Here is an 18,799-nt window from a genome sequence, read left to right on the forward strand (position 1 = left end):
TTCTATTCATTTGTTCATGTTTCTGTTCTGATTTCACCTCTGGTGTCCAACATCAACCCCATCCTCTAATCAGGATGAATCAATCTCTCCTGGATTCTCCTACCATGCCTATTTTTGCTCATTCCTCACAGAAGGTAATGCATCTCACCTTATGTTATAATTTTTGTTTCACTAGGTCAGGGACCCAGTTTTATTCATCTACATATCTCCTCAAAACAACTAACATGGTGCAATTAATACAAGCACTAACTCTTTAAGGAACCCAAGTCATTCTCATTAATGAACACTCATTAATTCTTTTGTTACTTTGGTGGAAGGGAAGGAGGCCATTTGTAACTTTCAAAATGTCTACAAACTTAGGGGAAAGTATTTTTTCCCCCCTCTCACAAAATTTCAAAAATAATTTCACATCTCAAACTAGTATCTCATAAGGCATGTGTGATGCTATTAAATAAACACCATGAAGTGATCACATTACATTTTAATCTTATTGACAAACACTATTAAATATTTTGATAACTGAATTCAATAGAATGGTGTTCTTGAAAAACTAAGGTAAAAACTGAAGAAACAAAAGGGAAACAGGATGTAAATGCATCTACCTGGGGTAGATTAAGATGAGAAGCCATGGGCAAGCTGCGAGCTTCAGAACTCCTGGATGGGGGGACGCTAGCCACATCAGTGCTCAGCCGGGAGAGGAGTACCTGTGGAGGTCTATTTTCTGCGACTTTCAACTTTTCTTTCTGTTTTTTCCCTTCTGTGTCAACAGAAAAATCAATATTATGAGAAACATCAGATTACCTAATACAAATAAATTCACTCTGCAAAGAAAAAATCTATTCTTGAGTCACCAAAAATCTAAGTTATAGCCATCAATTAAAGAGCAATACACTAGAGAGCAGAGACCCCATGAACCAACTGGTTACCATACCGTCATTCCAGTGGTTAGTAGCAAAACAGAGATTATATAATGGAGCAAAAAAAGATTCTCAGAGTTTTATAAAAGCCTGACTAATCCTTTTGGCTGGAAAAAGAACAGCATTAGAATTATCATGTTTATTGCCCTATTGTATCAAATACCTAAAACTAGTCATTAAGGTCCACCATCAATAATTACTATGATTTGTTTCTGCTCCATTTTAGGTGCTTTAGAGAACATTTTATATGTTTAAGTGAAGATAACCGAAGTGATTATCAAGTTAGCTATGTTCATATTTTACTCTATAAATAATGTCATCAATAATTAAAAACAAATGTCCCCTTATTAGAGAGTAGTTAGGTGAAGTTTTGTTTTGTTTTGTTTAACCACAATAAAAGATAATGTGACTTCCAGTTTCTTTCTGTGCATTTCTGCGTTTTGTTTTTGTTTTTGTTTTTTCAGAGTGCAAAGGTATTATTTTTGTAACTCAAAAAACAACCATGTCCTTTTGGAAATGATTAAAGATCACCTGTGAGTAAAGGTAGAAAGCCACTTGTCTTCCCACCCCAGTCCTGTTCTAGGTGAGGCCAAGGGGGGGCGGCGGGGAGCACAAAGCCCATTTTTTATCTTTTCAGGTGGCCAAATTCTGCAAATAAGTACCTTTAAGTGTAGTTTCCCAGTTTTTCCTAATCAGTTCTTCTAATATTTCTACCACATTTTTCCAGACATGATCAAACACTTCTGCTGCCACAGCATCTTTGATACAGTCATGAGGGGAAATAGGAGGAAGTCCATGTTTATGCCAATTCCTGCCACGGTGAGCTGGTTTCTGTCCAAGACGTTCATCGCCACTAAGAATGAAAACTCAGTGTAATCACTAGAGGTATCCATGTTTAAGTTAAAGTAACTCACTCTCTCTCTCCCAATCTCTCTATCTATCCATTCTAAAGTTATTCTATCATCTGACATGCATGCATATGCATATTTATACATATATAAATAAATGTAAAATTCTTTTTAAATAGCACACTTTTTGAAAAATATACACAATTTTTATCATTCATACCACAATAAAGCTAGAGGATAAAAACCAAAAGAAACAATAAAAAACAACTCTCAGTTACATGGATCTGTTCTGTTGTTTTTTCCTGGTCTCGGATTTATTTATTTCTACTCTGATTTCGGTTATTTCCTTCCTCTACTCTGTTCTTCTTTCTCTGGTTCCTTCTGGTATAAAGTTCATTTGCCGACTTGAGATCTCTCTTCTTCTTTTTTTTTTTTTTTTAAATGTCAGCATCGATTGCTATACACTTTCCTCAGAACTGTTTTTGTTATCACATAAGTTTTGGTAAGGTATATATCTATTTTCATTTGTCTCAAGATAATTTTCTTTTTTCCCTTTTGATTTCTTCTTTGACCCCTCAGCTATTCAAAAGTTTAATTTCTACATATTGGTGAATTTTCCAGTTTTCCTCCTGTTACTGATGCTTGATATTTCATCCTTTTTAAATTTGTTAAGACTTATTTTAGCAACTAGTTGTTTTTTAATGTAACAATTTTCAAATTGCTATCCTACAACACTTGTAGCTTTAAGAACAAAATATGCATTTAGTACGGAGACTAGAACTTTCCCTTTGCCCTTGGTAAGGAACCTACAGTCCCTGGGCATGAGGCCTGGTGGCCTTGCCTGTTTTCACTAGCATGCTGGACAGAGCTCTTGTTTCCTCTCTGTGCCATCCTGTCAAGAAGGCAGGGAAACACCACTCTAGCACATATACTTGCTGTTAGGAATCTGAACTCTTTGGGGAGTACAGTATTCTCAAAAGAACAGAAATCTTTTAGATAAAATAAAAAAACACAAAATGAGCATGTAATAAAATAAATGTCAAACTATTATACTATGAAGTGGATGTCAAACAAAATTCTACTTACTCCTCTTTTTTGTCAAAAGCAAAATATTCTTCCACCTTTCCATCCATATCGTAAACCTCTTCTTCCAGGGATGAACATGCTGTGAGGTGGGCAGTCCCTGTGCCTACAGGGCCTGGCAGGGCAGAGGCTGAGAGTGTGGCTGGGATTATTTGAGAACCAGAGATGCACAACCTATGGGAAAAGATCATCCTATATGGGATTCTGTAGACCAACAAGAACGTAACACGTGCACCAACATGGCGGATCTTTAAAATCGCCATGAACTACAGAACCTCAAATTTAAAAATCATTAACTATTACATTTGCAAAAACTGATCCTTAAAAGCATTTTAACACCAGCATCATTAAAAAAAAAACTTAAAGGCTTCTTAAAAGGCTAAATTATTTTATATGTCTATATCCTCTTTGCTAGTACTGAAAGGATGCCACCACAGCTCAATGCCAAATAAATGGAATAAAGGTGTAAATGGAATAAAGATATTTATTGAAATCTGTAAACCAGGAGTGGTAGTGCGTACCTGTAATCCTAGCTATTGAGGAGGCTGAGGCTGGAGGATAGCAAGCTTGATGCTAGCTGCAGCAAATTACAATTACCTTGTCTCAAAATAAAAATGAAAAGGGTGGGGGTTTAACTCACTATTAGAGCAATATATTAGAATGCATGAGGCCCTGGGTTCAATCCCCAGCAAAAAACAATTTAAAAAAACCCCAAAAAACAAACAAAACAAAACAAAACAAACAAACAAAAAAACCCCAAACCCAAACACCACAAAAACAAACCAAACAAAACTTTTTTGTAAGCTCAAAAATAGGAGAAAGCTTTACTTCTGCTATTTTCTTGAGGCTATTTCTTCCATCACAATGAAGCAGTTTTTGATTTTGCATTTAGCCTGGCTTTCACAGTGCCTTTGGAATAAAAGTTTAAGTTAACTTCTATGTGCATGTGTTTGTATTTCATACATATTTTACATGTATGCATATATTCAAGCATAATTAATTTAGGATCAGAAGCATCTTGTGAAAATATTCTTTGCACTCGCCCTGCATTGAAATCTAAATTTGAATATTTGGTGGAGCCAAAGCCTATGGATGAGTTAAACATAAAAAAGGATAACTAAAATACTTTGGACGTAACATATATCAACATACTGTTGGATGTTGCTGCTGCATTCTGGGGCATCAGGTAAGGGTTTGTGGCCAGCAGAACTAGGCACATTGCCCTGGAAGTGTTGGAACCCTTCATCAGTTGGCAGGATAAGCTGTCTTCCTAATACTCTGCAATGGAAAGACACTAAAGAGTTAGTAATATCCTTGAGTAGACTAGGAAAAAATGCTTTGTGATTGTAAAGGAAGGATGCAATAATGTTTTTGAAGGCATGGATATGACATGATGTAGTGTGTATTGGCACATGAGAAGCATCATGGTGCCTGAGCTTTGGGAAGGCGAGACAGTCTGTTCTGGCCAGAGACTAAGATTCCGAGGCACAGTGCGCTGGCTCTCTAGGTCACCAATGTCATTTGCTTGTTTATTTACTTTGCAGGACTGATGAGCGGCTTGGAGATAAAGCATATCAGACTTGGTGCCTAGGGCAAGGAAGAGTACAGTGAAACCCCCTGCATGTGTTAACTAACACTTATCTAATGAATAAAAACATATAAATATCTGCACTAAGCTTATACACCTAGCAGTCTTTTCTTTTTCCATCTTCCCTCCTTCGTTTTTATCTTAACAATGTAGAAGAGCAGTAAGAGAATCAAGTTGGAGCTCCTGAATTTTTTGGAAGGCAAGCCACTCCCAGAAAAGCACACATGTATAATTAACATCTAATGGACACATTATATACTTTAAGGTAGGGATTCAGGAAGGATTGAAAAGAGAGAAAAAATACATTGCTTAGGGGTTTTTTTCTAAAGTTTCCTAGTCAAGCTAACTAGAAAATTCATGAGCACTTATTTGAATTTCTAATTCATTCTTCCCAATATAATGTGGAGGAACTTGGGATAACAGATGTACTTTCCTCTAAGTAGGTTGGCTGAATTACAGGAAGCAAAGCTTCCCATCAGACCCAATCTACAATCTCTACCTTTGGTATTAAAAAAAATAATATATGACCCTCTTTATATCAGGAACAATGATGACATAGAAAGGTTCATCTATCCAGTCATTCTGTAAATACTCTGCCCACACGAGCCCCTCTGGTTATTCTCAGTGCTGACGACCACCTGCTGCTCATAAAGAGTAAATGTGAAGGTCAAAGATCACATCTAATATTCTTGCACATGTTGCATATATAGTACCTTTCTCTGAATGAGCTTCATTTACTTCTCACAAATTAAGAAGCACCTGAATACTGTCAGGTCTCAGTATCTCCTCAGGCACCATGGCAAAAGATGCACCCATCAGTAAAAGACTGTGCTTTGGATAAGTATTTTGATTGAGCAAGTGCTTTCAAGGTGATCAGCACCCCAGCAGAGTAGGTTCCTGCTAGGAGGGGTGAGCCACTGGGAAGATAAACAGTCTGAAATAATCGGTAAGAAATAAAGACAAAGCCAGAGATTAGCGCCTGACAGGTCTTCCAGTCCTGATAGGAACTTGACTGAAAAAGGCTCCAATTCTTTATTTAAGGGGAGTAGTACATCAAAAGCAGGGATAGGTTTCAGTGTGAGAGGGGTTGATATTAAAGCTGTGAGCTAAGAGAGGGAAACAGCATGATCTGGGCTTTCTCAAACTGGGGAATTCACCCAGGAGTTCCCAGAAAAGCAGCTGCCTTACGTTGGCTCAAACAAACCCATAATTTATATATGGCTTCCAACAAAATGTATTGATTGTATAGACCCAGATCAGAAGTGGTTAGTTCGAAACATATTCCAGAGAATTTCTATGGAGGATATGCCTACCTCAGATGGAGGGATCTTCTTGCCCATTCACCACATTCAGCCACTAGATTCTGGGTCTGAGGGCTTACTTTCCCCTCAAATAGCATTTCATCGACCTCCCAAAACAACTGCTGCACTTTCTGTGCATTGGCTTTGTCAAACTCCTGAAACAGAAATGCGCATTGAGCTAGAACCCTAAGAGCCATAGAAACATAGCTTTCACAATCAATGATATTTAAAGCATTTTCAAATCTATGATATAGCAGGAAGTATAATAAGGTAAAAAGAATGTGGTCTTTGTAGTCCGTGCTCCAACTCTGACTTTTCTAATGAATTAATTGCATCTCGTTTCGAGCCTCAGATTCCTTAACTATGAAAGAGATCACTTCTTTCATGACTTATGAGCCTTATTTGAAATTTTACATAGACACAGAGGCGCAGGTACATATATGAACAAAGACATCAGATGGATGCACAGACCCCCACATACCCTGATATCTGCATGCACATGTGCACACACATACACAAACACACACAAGTCACAGACCTAGATCCCTCACATAGTTGAGCCTATTGTGCTTAAGCACAGCTGCAAAGTATAGGCTATTTTTTTCTTCTAATTATACCTGGGAAAAAGAAATTACTTTTGAAGAAAGGGTCGTTAACCTTTTTTTCATCAATGAAGTAGAAAAAAAAATCCTAGTTGTCCTAAGAGGTATGGTTATTAGGGTGAGATCAGCATATTAATTTTTCCTGATGGCTTGAACAGTTTCAGCTGTAGTGAACTGTACTTGAGAAAGCCTCTCAGCAACCCTAGATGGTCTCTGTTGGAAGCTAACAGTCCTATCAGCCAAGAAGTGGAACATTATATTACTAATATAAACATTACTGTGATTGGGAGAAACAACCCTGGCACAGGCTTGTGTATATAGATGGATATAATTGGAATGCTTTTATAAATGGTAAAAATATTTTTTTGAACCTAAAAAAGCAATTCTTCACATAACTTATAATCACAGAGACCTAGCCATGTTTTCTTCTAGGAGTATGTGAATCTGAAATCTAATCTGCAATTGAAAGCAATAAAATGCACATTCAGCTAGACACACTTGACCCAAAATAGCCATCTTGATTTATGTGTTAAATCTGATTCTCTCAAATTGAAAACAAACTATATTCCCAGATCATAGGGGAACCAAATTATTGCTTTTAAAGTGAAAATAAGAGAAAAACTAATAATAATTTGTTTCCTAGGAGGGGACTGGGTGGCTGGGGCATGGGAGAAGGCTCACTTTTGTTTCTCTCTTTTTTGCATTTTGTTGCTTTTGCAAATATTTTCTATAAAAAAAAAACTAACTAAAGTTTTTTAAAAGGAAATGAAAAGTAATTGTAAGATGTAGAGGTTTTGTTTGTTTGATTGTTTATTGTTTGGTACCAGAGATTGAACGCAGGGGTGCTTAACCAATGAGCCACATCCCCAGCCTATATATATATATATATATATATATATATATTTTTTTTTTTTTTTTTTTTTTTTTAAGAGAGAGAGAGAAACAGAGAAGAGAAAGGGAATTTTTTAAATTTTTCTTTTTTCAGTTTTCGGTGGACACAACATCTTTTATTTTATTTTATGTGGTGCTGAGGATAGAACCCAGTGCCCCGCGCATGCCAGGCGAGCACATTACCACTTGAGCCACATCCCCAGCCCCAGCCCATGTATTTTATGTTTAAATTTAGAGACAGGTTCTCACTGAGTTACTTAGCACCTGGCTAAGTTGCTAAAGCTGGCTTTGAACTCATGATCCTTCTGCCTCAGCCACCCATGATCCTTCTGCCTCGGCCTTCTGATGCTGGGATTACAGATGTGAGCTACCTCACCCAGCTAGAATACTTTAAATTCTATAAATAGAAGTCATAAGACTTTCCCTGGATAATTTCCTGAAAATTTGTACTGAAAGAATTCCAGTGCTCTATCTGAAGTGTGAGGGGTAAAGATTTGCTCCCAAGATGTAGGCTCTCTATTCACCTCACAGATTGTTTCTTTTGCTGAGAAGAAACTTTTTAGTTTGAGTCCATCCCATTTATTGATTCTTTTTTTTTTTAATTTTTATTGTTGGTTGTTCAAAACATTACATAGTTCTTGACAAATCATATTTCACAGTTTGATTCAAGTGGGTTATGAATTCCCATTTTTACCCCGTATACAGATTGCAGCATCACATCGGTTACACATCCACTGTTTTACATATTGCTATACTAGTGTCTGTTGTATTCTGCTGCCTTTCCTATCCTCTACTATCCCCCATCCCCTCCCCTCCCATCTTCTCTCTCTACCCCATCTACTGTAATTCATTTCTCCCCCTTGTTTTTTTTCCCCCTTTCCCCTTACTTCCTCTTGTATGTAATTTTGTATAACCATGAGGGTCTCCTTCCATTTCCATGCAATTTCCCTTCTCTTTCCTTTTCCCTCCCACCTCTCACCCCTGTTTAATGTTAATCTTCTTCTCATGCTCTTCCTCCCAACTCTATTCTTAGTTACTCTCCTTATATCAAAGAAAACGTTTGGCATTTGCATTTATTGATTCTTGATTTTAATTCTTGTACCACAGGAGTCTTATAAAGGAAGTTGGGGCCTAGCCCCACACAATGGAGATTAGGGCCTATTTTTTCTTCTATTAGACACAAGGTCTCTGGTTGTATTCCTATGTCCTTGATCCACTTTGAGTTGCATTTTGTGCATGGTGAGAGATAGGGGTTTAAGTTCATTTTGTTGCATATGGATTTCTAGTTTTCCCAGCACCATTTGTTGAAGAGGCTATCTTTTCTCCAATGCCTTGCTCTTGGCACTATTGTCTAATATAAGATAATTGTAGTTTTGTTACCCCTCACACATCAGATAGAGCACTAATCTCTAGGGTATATAAAGAACTCAAAAAGCTAAACACCAAAATACCAAAATAACCCAATTAATAAATGGGCCAAGGACCTGAACAGACACTTCTCAGAAGATGATGTACAATCAATCAACAAATACATGAAAAAATGTTCATTAGCACTAGCAAATAGAGAAATGCAAATCAAAACCACTCTAAGATTTCATATCACTCCAGTCAGAATGGCAGCTATTATGTATACAATAAGTGTTGGCGACAATATGGGAAAAAAGGTACACTCATACACTGCTGGTAGGACTGCAAATCTGTGTAGCCAATATGGAAAGCAGTATGGAGATTCCTTGGAAAATTGGGAATGGAACCACCATTTGACCCAGCTATCCCTCTCCTCGGTCTATACCCCAAAAACTTAAAAACAGCATACTACTATGCTGGGGTTGTGGTTCAGTGGTAGAGTGCTTGCCATGCACGTGCAAGGCCCTGGGTCTCAGCATCACATAAAAATAAATAAAGGTATTATGTCAACTACAACTACAAAAAATAAATATTAAAAAACCCCAGCATACTACAGGAACACAGCCACATCAATGTTTATAGCAGCACAATTCACAATAGCTAAACTGTGGAACCAACCTAGATGCCCTTCAATAGATGAATAGATAAAAAAAATGTGGCATATATACACAATGGAATATTACTCAGCAATAAAAGAGAATAAAATCATGACATTTGCAGGTAAATGGATGGATTTAGAGAAGATAATGCTAAGTGAAGTTAGTCAATCCCCCCAAAAAACAAATGCTGAATGGTTTCTTTGATATAAGGAGGCTGATTCATAGTGGGATAGGGAGAGGGAGCATGGGAGGAATAGACGGGGGGGGGGGGGGAATGAGAAAGGAGGGGGCATGGGATAATTAATGATGGTGGAATATGATGATCTATCCGAAGTACAAGTATGAAGACACGAATTGGTGTGAATATACTGTGTATACAACCAGAGATATGAAAAATTGTGCTCTATATGTGTAATAAGTATCGTAATGCATTCCACTGTCATTCATAAGTAAATAGATGATAGATAGATAGATAGATAGATAGATAGATAAATAAATAAATGGATTCCAGAATCGGGACATGATGAATTAATGGCTCTCAGTCTTTTCAGGGATATGCCCACAAGGAAAAAGGGTGTGAGAGGGTTTGCAGTGCATGGGCAGGCAGATGCTGAAGAGGTAATCTTAAGTGAGGGAGTCACATATGAAAAAGTCCTCTGAGTGATGAGCTGACTGCCTTCCAGATCCTTCCCATGCCCTGTGACTGCCCACCTCTTTGAGACTCACTGCTATCTAACTACATCAGTAACTAGATTCAGATGCACCATGAGGAGTGGAGAAGCGTTCTTAAAGAAAGTAAAAAAACAAAAACAAACAAACAAAAAAAAAAACCAACACATAAACCACACACACACACACACACACACACACACACACACAGCAAACAAGGAGATAGAAACAGAACACCCAGGTGCCATACAGAGGCTCTGCCTTAATCACATGGGTGTTACAGAGCTGTGACTCGGGACGATGCAGGGATAAGGAGGAAGGAGACTGTGGAGCCTGCAAAGTCCTTAGCAAAGCTTTAGCTATAACTAAAGCTCACCTAGCTAAGAGTCCCACTCTCACAAAGAACCAAGAAGGGTTAAATGAATGACTCTCTTTAGGGTTAGAAGATAAAAGTAAAACATCTGGTTTAGAATATTGTGGAGAAATACCCTAATAATGGAGATGCTTCACAATTTTTATTTTTCCAAAATTCTTCTCTTATTTGAGTTCCTAATTGCCATAGATACTATACAAGGAGTCATACATAACATAATGGGAAGAGGGTGAGAGGATGGAAAGAATAAAATTATCAACAGCTAAGACTCTGGGCTATAAAATTACGAGCAATTTTTTTTCCTATATTTTGGTACTTCAAAATTTTTACACAGTAATCTGTAAATACTTTTATATACACAAATGTATGCATATAGATGGATATAATTGGTAGTGCTTTTGTAAATGGTAAAAAGATTTTTTTTGAACCTAAGAAGCAATTCTTCATATAATTTATAATCATGGTATTATCAAAAAAATTCCAAGACATACATCATCTCTCCAGGAATAAACTGAGCTCCTCTCTGTAGACAAGCCAGTGGTAGAACTCTGTGTTGAAGACCTTGACCATGAATCGTGGGCTCTCGTGGGTGTGCAGCTTCCACTAGATGAAAACGATGATGGGGATTCACTACTGGAATGAACATAAGCAACAGACATAACATTTACACAGAGTGCACTAATTTAAAAATATTTTTGCATTAGGTTAAAAATAAAACTGCATTTTAATTTAAAAGGTTCATGATGGCCAATCACTGATTTATTATTGGATTTTTTTTTGATTTTTGTAATCAGCAGCATTTAACAGGTGAATTCTTACCAGGTATATTTATCAATGGCTTTCTGAACATTTCTTGTAAAATGTGTTGGTAAAGGATCTTTGCTTTTCACAGCAACACTGTGCTTTCTAGAACCTTCTGAAAGTCCTCTTCTGAAAAACAAAAGAAACATGAAAAGCCCCACTAATGTCATAATATATTCATTAAATAATGTTTGTTAAAACTTGTAAAATTCCTTTTGTATAAGGTTGCTCCTCTTCTCCTTCTGTGTCCCCCAAACACAGGTGTGTGTGTACATGTCACACACTCCCTTAAGAAACTAAAGCCTCGGACCTTGTATTTTTAATGTTTCTTAGAATCAAGGTGGCCAATAATCTGCATGCATCTTTATGTGAAGTGAAATAATAATAACAACTTTTGGAGACGTAGCCAGAGAAGTAAGTTACCCCAAACAGGTCAATATTTTAGACATGGCTTTACTCCAAGGTGTAAGACTTGGCAAGTGGTAAAGCATGGGCTGGATTTCAGGAACTTTAAGGGAACTTGACCAAGTTCCCTTATTCTTGAAAACCCCAACTGGGACTCCAGTAAATACCATGAATCCCATATATTCTGAAATAGATCAGATTCTTTTGAATCACTAGGAGCCACACAAACATCTAACCTATTTTACTTTAGCATTGTTTCTTGGTGTATATTCTGAGTTTTACAGAGTTTGAAAATATTAAAATGTAATGGAGAACTGTAACAAAAGAAAATCTAAATTTCAAATAAGCTGTTAAACCTAACTGTAGCACAGTTTGTGTTAATCATTAAAATGCCCTTTCAATGAACCTCTTAAAACATTTACTTACCTCTAGTCAAAATATCCTGATGTTTAATAGTAAACTACTTTTATTCTTAAAGTAGATATCATATCCTCATACGAATAAAACGTACATTAACTTAAGATGTGATAATAAATTTACTTAAGATGTGATAATAAATTAACTTAAGATGTGATAATAAATGTGATAATAACTTCCACTTTCAACATTTCCAACAAAAACACCACTCAATGTGCATTTCCTTTTTTTAAAAGTTTGTTTTTGTTTTCAATTTAAATGGTACCTAATTTGGGGGCTAGAGGTAATTCAGGGGTCTAACATGCACAAGGCTCTAGGTTTGATCTCTGGCACCATAAAATAAACAAACAAACAAATAAATAAATAAATAAAATGGTACTAATTTTCAACATTTTTATTTTAGTATACTTGGAATAAATATTACACTTACTTATGTATCTATCATAATCTACACAAAAGGGAATTGTAAAAATATACTAAAACTATAGAGATTAGCAAGAACCCTGCCTTTCATAAATGTGTTTTATACAAAAGAACAGAATTATATGATTTTTTTCCTTTCTCCCTACTACTTACATATTGTAAATACAGTATGAAGAAAGGTGGCACATGCCTGTAATCCCAGTGGCTCAGGAGTTCAAAGCCAGCAACTCAGGGAGGTGCTAAGCAACTCAGTAAGACCCTGTCTCTAAATAAAATGCAAAATAGGGCTGAGGATGTGGCTGAGTTGTCAAGTGCCCCTGAGTTCAATGCCCAGTACCAAAAAATATATATAACTTTCATGCTTTAATAAACTGCTTTTCCTTTAGCTCTGTTCAGTTGTTTTTAAAGCATCAGTTACTTATCATTTACATTGTGACTCAATAACTTTTTTAGTTAAACATAAAAAATCCTACAAAATAGCTGACCAAAAATCAACTAACCAACATACATCAAATAGATGTGTTTTGAACTTAAGAAGTATGCATTCATATATGAGCTAATATGTTACTGAGAAACAATTTTAAAATCCAGTGGAGTATTACTCTGCATTAAAAAATGACAAAATCATAGAATTTACAGGGAAATGGATGGCATTAGAGCAGATTATGCTAAGTGAAGCTAGCCAATCCCTAAAAAACAAATGCCAAATGTCTTCTTTGATATAAGGAGAGTAACTAAGAACAGAGTAGGGTCGAAGAGCATGAGAAGAAGATTAACATTAAACAGGGATGAGAGGTGGGAGGGAAAGGGAGAGAGAAGGGAAAATGCATGGAAACGGAAGGAGACCCTCAGAGTTATACAAAAGTACATACAAGAGGAAGTGAGGGGAAGGGGAAAAATAATACAAGGGGGACAAACGAATGTCAGTAGAGGGGGCAGAGAGAGAAGAGGGGAGGGGAGGGGAGGGGAGGGGTGATAGTAGAGGATAGGAAAGGCAGCAGAATACAACAGACACTAGTATGGCAATATGTAAATCAATGGATGTGTAACTGATGTGATTCTGCAATCTGTATATGGGGTAAAAATGGGAGCTCATAACCCACTTGAATCAAATTGTGAAATATGATATATCAAGAACTATGTAATGTTTTGAACAGCCAACAATAAAAAATTATAAAAAAAAAAAAAATCCAGTGTGATTAATTAACTAAAATATTGTTCCTTCATGATATCTTTATAACAATGGATTAGAATTTGTTCTTTCCTGATACTTTAAGCAAGACACTTGCCTTCTCCTGGACACTATCCACATCTATAAAATAATACAGAAGTTCTTCCCTCATTCTAGGATAAAGGGCCAAGACTCCTTGTGGTTTTCTGAAACTGTGGATAACACTTACCACTATTGATACCATATTCTTTGCTACACTATTATACACCTATAATAGTTCTTGTTGTTTCCTTGTACCTTCCTTAGCATTCTGTATTAAATAGATCTCTTTGGGCATTTTAAAATTTTGAACTTGACACATTATTAATCTTTTTGTCTGTAGCATCTTAAATAATGCTTGTCACACAAGAAATACTTTCTACGTTTATTGAAAGAATCAATAAGCAAAGATTCAATGAGTCACTCAAACACAGAAAACCTTTTACTCTATAATTACTCTGAATGTTCATACTTACCACAAAGATCATGTTGGGACCAGACATTTTAAAAAATTCTCCAAATTCAGGACATTTCTAGAGAATTTTAAAGTTTTCTAGAGAGGATAGAAAGTCAAAGCTCTTCTCTGAATAGCTTCTATCCACCTCTCCCAAATGACTTTCATGACTAAATGAAGCCTCTGCTCCATTAGTCTTCTTTACCACTATTCTTCTTGCTCATAGCACATCTGCCTTTTGTGCAACCTGGAAGCAAAAATGCACTTACTGGAAGCATGCCCAGTTTGTTTTGTTTTCGATGAAGAATAATTTCTTCCTCTATAAAATTCATTTGTTGTTTTTTTTGTGTGTGTGTGTGGGGGGGGGTGGGTGGAGTCTTTTCAAACTAAGAAGAAAACTGATTTCAAAATGGACATGTTAATGTCTCTCTGCATGTGACAGCAAATCCTTTCTAAAACCATCAGTCCTGCTCACATGAAAGTAGCTGAGGGTCTGAGGTGTGGAGCAAGCAGGGCAGGAATGGGAAGCTCTGCAGTGAGCACAGGGGTTTCTATCAAATGGATACTTTAAAACACTAATTCCACTCCATTTCTGCAACCTTTTCTTCCTCTTCACCTCCTCATGTCTTTCTGTGCAAATTCTTGAACTCCAGGGTTGAGGGTAATAACCTACAAATTTTGACCACAAATTGGGGAAGAAACTGGATGTTATTTGAGGAATTTATTTGAGCCCACAGGTCAAGGACTGCCAAAGGTCACCAAGAAGACAGGAAAGCAGTTGGGACAAGGATGCAGGATACTGACATGCATATATCTCTCCAGGAACCACAAATTACTAACATTGTGAATTCAAAACAGAACTCATAATATGTCTTGCCTCTTTTGTGTTCTGTTTTGGCCATTAGGTTTCTCTATGTGCTAATCAAGCACTGAACTGCTACTCCATGCATAACATTCAACACTTTTTAATCCCTTGCAAACGATCAACGTCTACATTCTATACAGTCTTAGAAAGTGTACAAACTTACAGAATGCATTCTAACTGGTAAATATTTTAAAAACTTAAATGTGGAATATCTAACAAAGTTATATTACATTGTGCATAGAAATGTGACAATTTTATGCTAGTTCCTTTCTCTATTGCTTACATTTTAGAGATAATTAACTATTGCTTGTCAGTGCGTTTATTTTGGGTGCAAGACCTAAGTTCCCTCAGTGTGGACTGAAGTGCAATCACTGAACTGTATTGCAAAGTGAAAACTGAGAACCAATCTCCAGGAGTCACTCCATTCCAGCTATCAGGTAAATGATTAATCATCTATTTTTACTTTTTAGTTTGCTTCTTGATAACCCACAAACCTATGCCACATTGTCCTGTAGAAATTAAAATGTTAGGCAGTGATCTTGAAGCCAGAATTAGATAGGCAGTCAGTATAGATACGTAAATCGAGTCAGGTCAGATGAAGGAAGCCAATTTGAATGAGTCCTGGAAGTTGGAGATGCTAATGCCTCCAGAGCCTTTCCTCCACCCTTATGACAATAACCTGCCCTGGCTCCAACCAGTTGCTAAGGTAACCTGTCCCAGGGATTGTCCCTCCCTACAGGGAGTTGTTAATTAAGCCCCCTTCCCGTCCAGATCTTTCCAACTTGGCCCCTCCAGCACGTCTGCTTTTCTCCTTTTGGCCAACCCACTGAGCATCCCCTGGGCCTAGTCACAGAAGTATGCAGGAAGGAGAGAGATTAGCGAAAGGGGGCAGGAGAACAAAGGAAGCCTAAGGCTTGTAAAAAGAACACCACCGCTTCTTGGGATACCAGGATACCAGCCATAGCCCCCTTCTCCCTGCCGGGAGAAGTCTATGCCACCCCTTTTTAAATAAACCCTGCTTGCCTCCGCATGCTTCTCTAATGTTATCCTTGGACCTGTGAGAGAGCACAACTCCTCACAGTAGACCCGCAGGATCAATCTCAGTTTTCGGAAAGTCGCGCTTCCATTTGAAAGGATTATCCGAAATAAGCACTGTTGCTGGGTTAAACCGCAGGCTGGTTTTCTGGTCTATTTCTGGCAAACACAGATGAGGTCACTCAAGGGTTATTATTACGAAGCTGCTCCTGCAACACGCACTCTCATACGTCCTAAGACAAGTTCAGGGCTCTGGGGACCTGATGGAGAAGTCCCATCAGACCCTATGAAGGCTTCTCAGACCAAGTGAGCAACTTCACTTGGGAAGGCCTGATGATGTCAGAGCGTCAAGCTTTCACGAATGGATGCAGGAAAATACAGACCAGGATAGGCTCCGGTTTTGCAGGCAGGAAAAAAAAAAAATCTCGGCACTTCGTACAAAAAGAAGACACGAGAAAGAATTCATTACACCTCCTCTCGCCGATGAACACTTACCCAATTACAATCAGCCCAAGACCTTGGCTCGCGTCCCCCGGGCCGGGCCCTGCGCCCCGAGGCCTGCGCGTCCCTGCGTCTTGGCTCCCTCCTCGCGCGCCTGGCTGCCAGAAGGCGGCCGCGCGCCCCCGCACCCGCGGGGCCTCGGCTCCCCGCCGGCCCAGCCCTGCGCCCCCTCGGCCGACTTAGCCCTGCACGTGCAGCCGGGCCACACTCGCGGAGCGCCGGCCTTCAGCAGCGCAGTCCCGGGCGTTCGGGACCCAATCTGCGCGGCCCATGGGCGCGGCTGCTGCGGGGCGGGCGCCAAGGACTCCTGCCCTCTCCAGATCCCTAGGACCTGCACAGGCCAGATTCCGCTGCGGCGGGGCGACGCCTCCAGAGCTCTCCGCGCAAGTCCTCCTCTCTCCTCTGCAGCTGCGCTCTCTCTGGGTGGGGCCGGGCCAGGCTGGACTGGGGTCCACTTCTCCCTCTTCCTAATCCTGGTCGGCACTCCCTGTCCCCAGTCGCCGTCTCTGGCCCTCTGTCTGCCTGCGGCTTTCCCAGGGACCTCAGGAAAAGCCCCTTCTCCCCGACACAGGCCGGATTTCAGCGCTTTGACCTTTGGAGACCCGCCACTTCGTCCTCTCCGGACCTCCAGCGCGCAGGTTTCTGGCCCTACCATACCTTCTCCGGGTCTTTCTCAGCCTGAAGGTCTGTCCAGATGGGTGTTTCCAGCCTTGCTTCTTCGAAATAGAATTTTAACTCACAAGAGAAAGAGAACTATAGAAATATTTCACCTACTCTCTCTCCCCACCAGAGGATGTATAGATTGAGGTGGGTGGGCAAGTAAGGTTTAAAAGAATGAAGCCCTATAGCTGGTAAATGCAAGATTTATTACAGGAACTCTAGGCCTGATAATCCTCACTAAAGATTTATGTCGTTTTAAGTCCTGCCTCTCCATCTGCAAATAGATGCTTTATGTCACATAACCTAGTAAGTTTTCTACAAATCAGGCTCCATTCTTGCAGTTTAGTTTATTAATATGTACTTGTTTCAAAATTTTGGAGGGACACAACTATATCAGGACCAGTTACTACACTCTAGCCTTGGAAATGAAATTCCTCTAGCTCATTTTCATAAGCTATAGGAAATGGAGTGAATTAACTGGGGTAAAATACATTTTCAAGGCCAAGTATTCAAGTCTAAGTACTACCTATGCCTGGTTCCACTATAGAATTTTTAATAATTATGATGAATAAAGTGGATGTTAGTATGTTTCCCAGCCCTAACCTGTCCTATCTGTTCCCCTGTGAGATCCAAGGTTATCTATGTTTCATCAGGTACAGAGAAACTTTAAAAAAAAAAAAAAAGTTAACCTCAGTGCTGAAATTTATAAGGACATTATTTTAAAATTATTCCATGAAATTGCAAGAATTTATATCTGTTGCTGAATAGGTATTTTGGGGAGGGAGGATGAAATGTTTCTAGGAATAGTTTATGTAAGCAAGATGCAACTGCATGTGTATTGACTTTGGGATTGAAACGTTTGCTTCAGTATTGCCCGAAAGCCACTAGATGTCACAATTTTCCTTCTTTTGTCCCTTTAAGAACTGTGCCCAGATTTTAATATCATGCATGTATCTTTTTGGCAAGATAGGATTCCCTGAATTTTCATTCCAGAATAGATGGAGAATATTATTTAGGTTAGAAATCACTATTACAGTGGAGAGCTATTGCAGGAGCAGCTCACGGAAAATGTCATGATAGTAGAATCCAGGTGGTGGAGTGCTTTTGCTTTGGCAGGCAAAAACCTAGAGGTCTCATACCTTCTTCTAAGTCAGCTATCCTGAAAGGATCACTTTTCTGTACAGAAAATCAGGTCCAAAACATCAGGTAAATTGCCAAAGACAAGCAGTTTTATCCAGATGGGTCCAGTCTGACTACAAAAGTTTACCTTATGAAATCCAATCTCAAATCTAATTCACTGATTTCTGTTAAACCTCCTTTCATTATATTTTCTTTGTATTTTAAATCTATCAAATATTCTATTATAATATTTACTAATATTTTCTTGAATACATACCACATGCTAGGCTCTATTTGATGCACTTGAGAAAAATTAGTATATTAATTTGACAATTGCTCACAAGAGGCACTACTGTTAGTGCTATTCTGCAGATTAGAAAACTGAGGTATAGAGAAGTTGCCAGACACGCAGGGCCAATGCTCTAAATTAGGCTGTTGATAACATAATTTATTCAACACATACCTCTGTCTATGTGAGACATACCTCAAAAGTCTTCTATAACTGATATGGACTCACTAAAGCTCACCAAATTTAGCAATGAATATAGGGTTTTAAATTGATAAGAAAGTTGTCTTTAAAAAGAGACAGCACATGAAAAATTTCAAGTTTTTTTTATTATGAAGAATATAG

At 38.3% G+C, this 18,799-nt stretch overlaps 1 protein-coding gene and 1 long non-coding RNA gene across 2 annotated transcripts in view; one reads left to right on the forward strand and one right to left on the reverse strand.

Moving 5' to 3' along the window:
• The window catches only part of LOC139705260 (uncharacterized), a 33,688-nt gene extending 29,222 nt beyond the window's left edge, over nt 1-4,466 (forward strand). The window contains exons 2-3 of the long non-coding RNA XR_011707164.1: nt 1,645-1,802; nt 4,393-4,466. This is a non-coding gene — a long non-coding RNA (uncharacterized lncRNA). The remainder of the gene's footprint in view (nt 1-1,644; nt 1,803-4,392) is intronic.
• Nucleotides 1-16,567, reverse strand: part of Fam149a (family with sequence similarity 149 member A) — a 34,162-nt gene extending 17,595 nt beyond the window's left edge. The window contains exons 1-8 of the mRNA XM_071610478.1: nt 16,384-16,567; nt 11,098-11,208; nt 10,770-10,911; nt 5,750-5,892; nt 4,001-4,126; nt 2,852-3,022; nt 1,580-1,770; nt 603-757 (exon numbers count right to left, since the gene is read on the reverse strand). Coding sequence (XP_071466579.1) covers nt 603-757; nt 1,580-1,770; nt 2,852-3,022; nt 4,001-4,126; nt 5,750-5,835 — 729 coding nt within the window. The 5' untranslated portion in view covers nt 5,836-5,892; nt 10,770-10,911; nt 11,098-11,208; nt 16,384-16,567. The remainder of the gene's footprint in view (nt 1-602; nt 758-1,579; nt 1,771-2,851; nt 3,023-4,000; nt 4,127-5,749; nt 5,893-10,769; nt 10,912-11,097; nt 11,209-16,383) is intronic.
• Between the last annotated feature and the right edge of the window lie 2,232 nt (nt 16,568-18,799).

Source organism: Marmota flaviventris, chromosome 3, assembly GCF_047511675.1.
Source record: "Marmota flaviventris isolate mMarFla1 chromosome 3, mMarFla1.hap1, whole genome shotgun sequence".
NCBI lineage: Eukaryota > Metazoa > Chordata > Mammalia > Rodentia > Sciuridae > Marmota > Marmota flaviventris.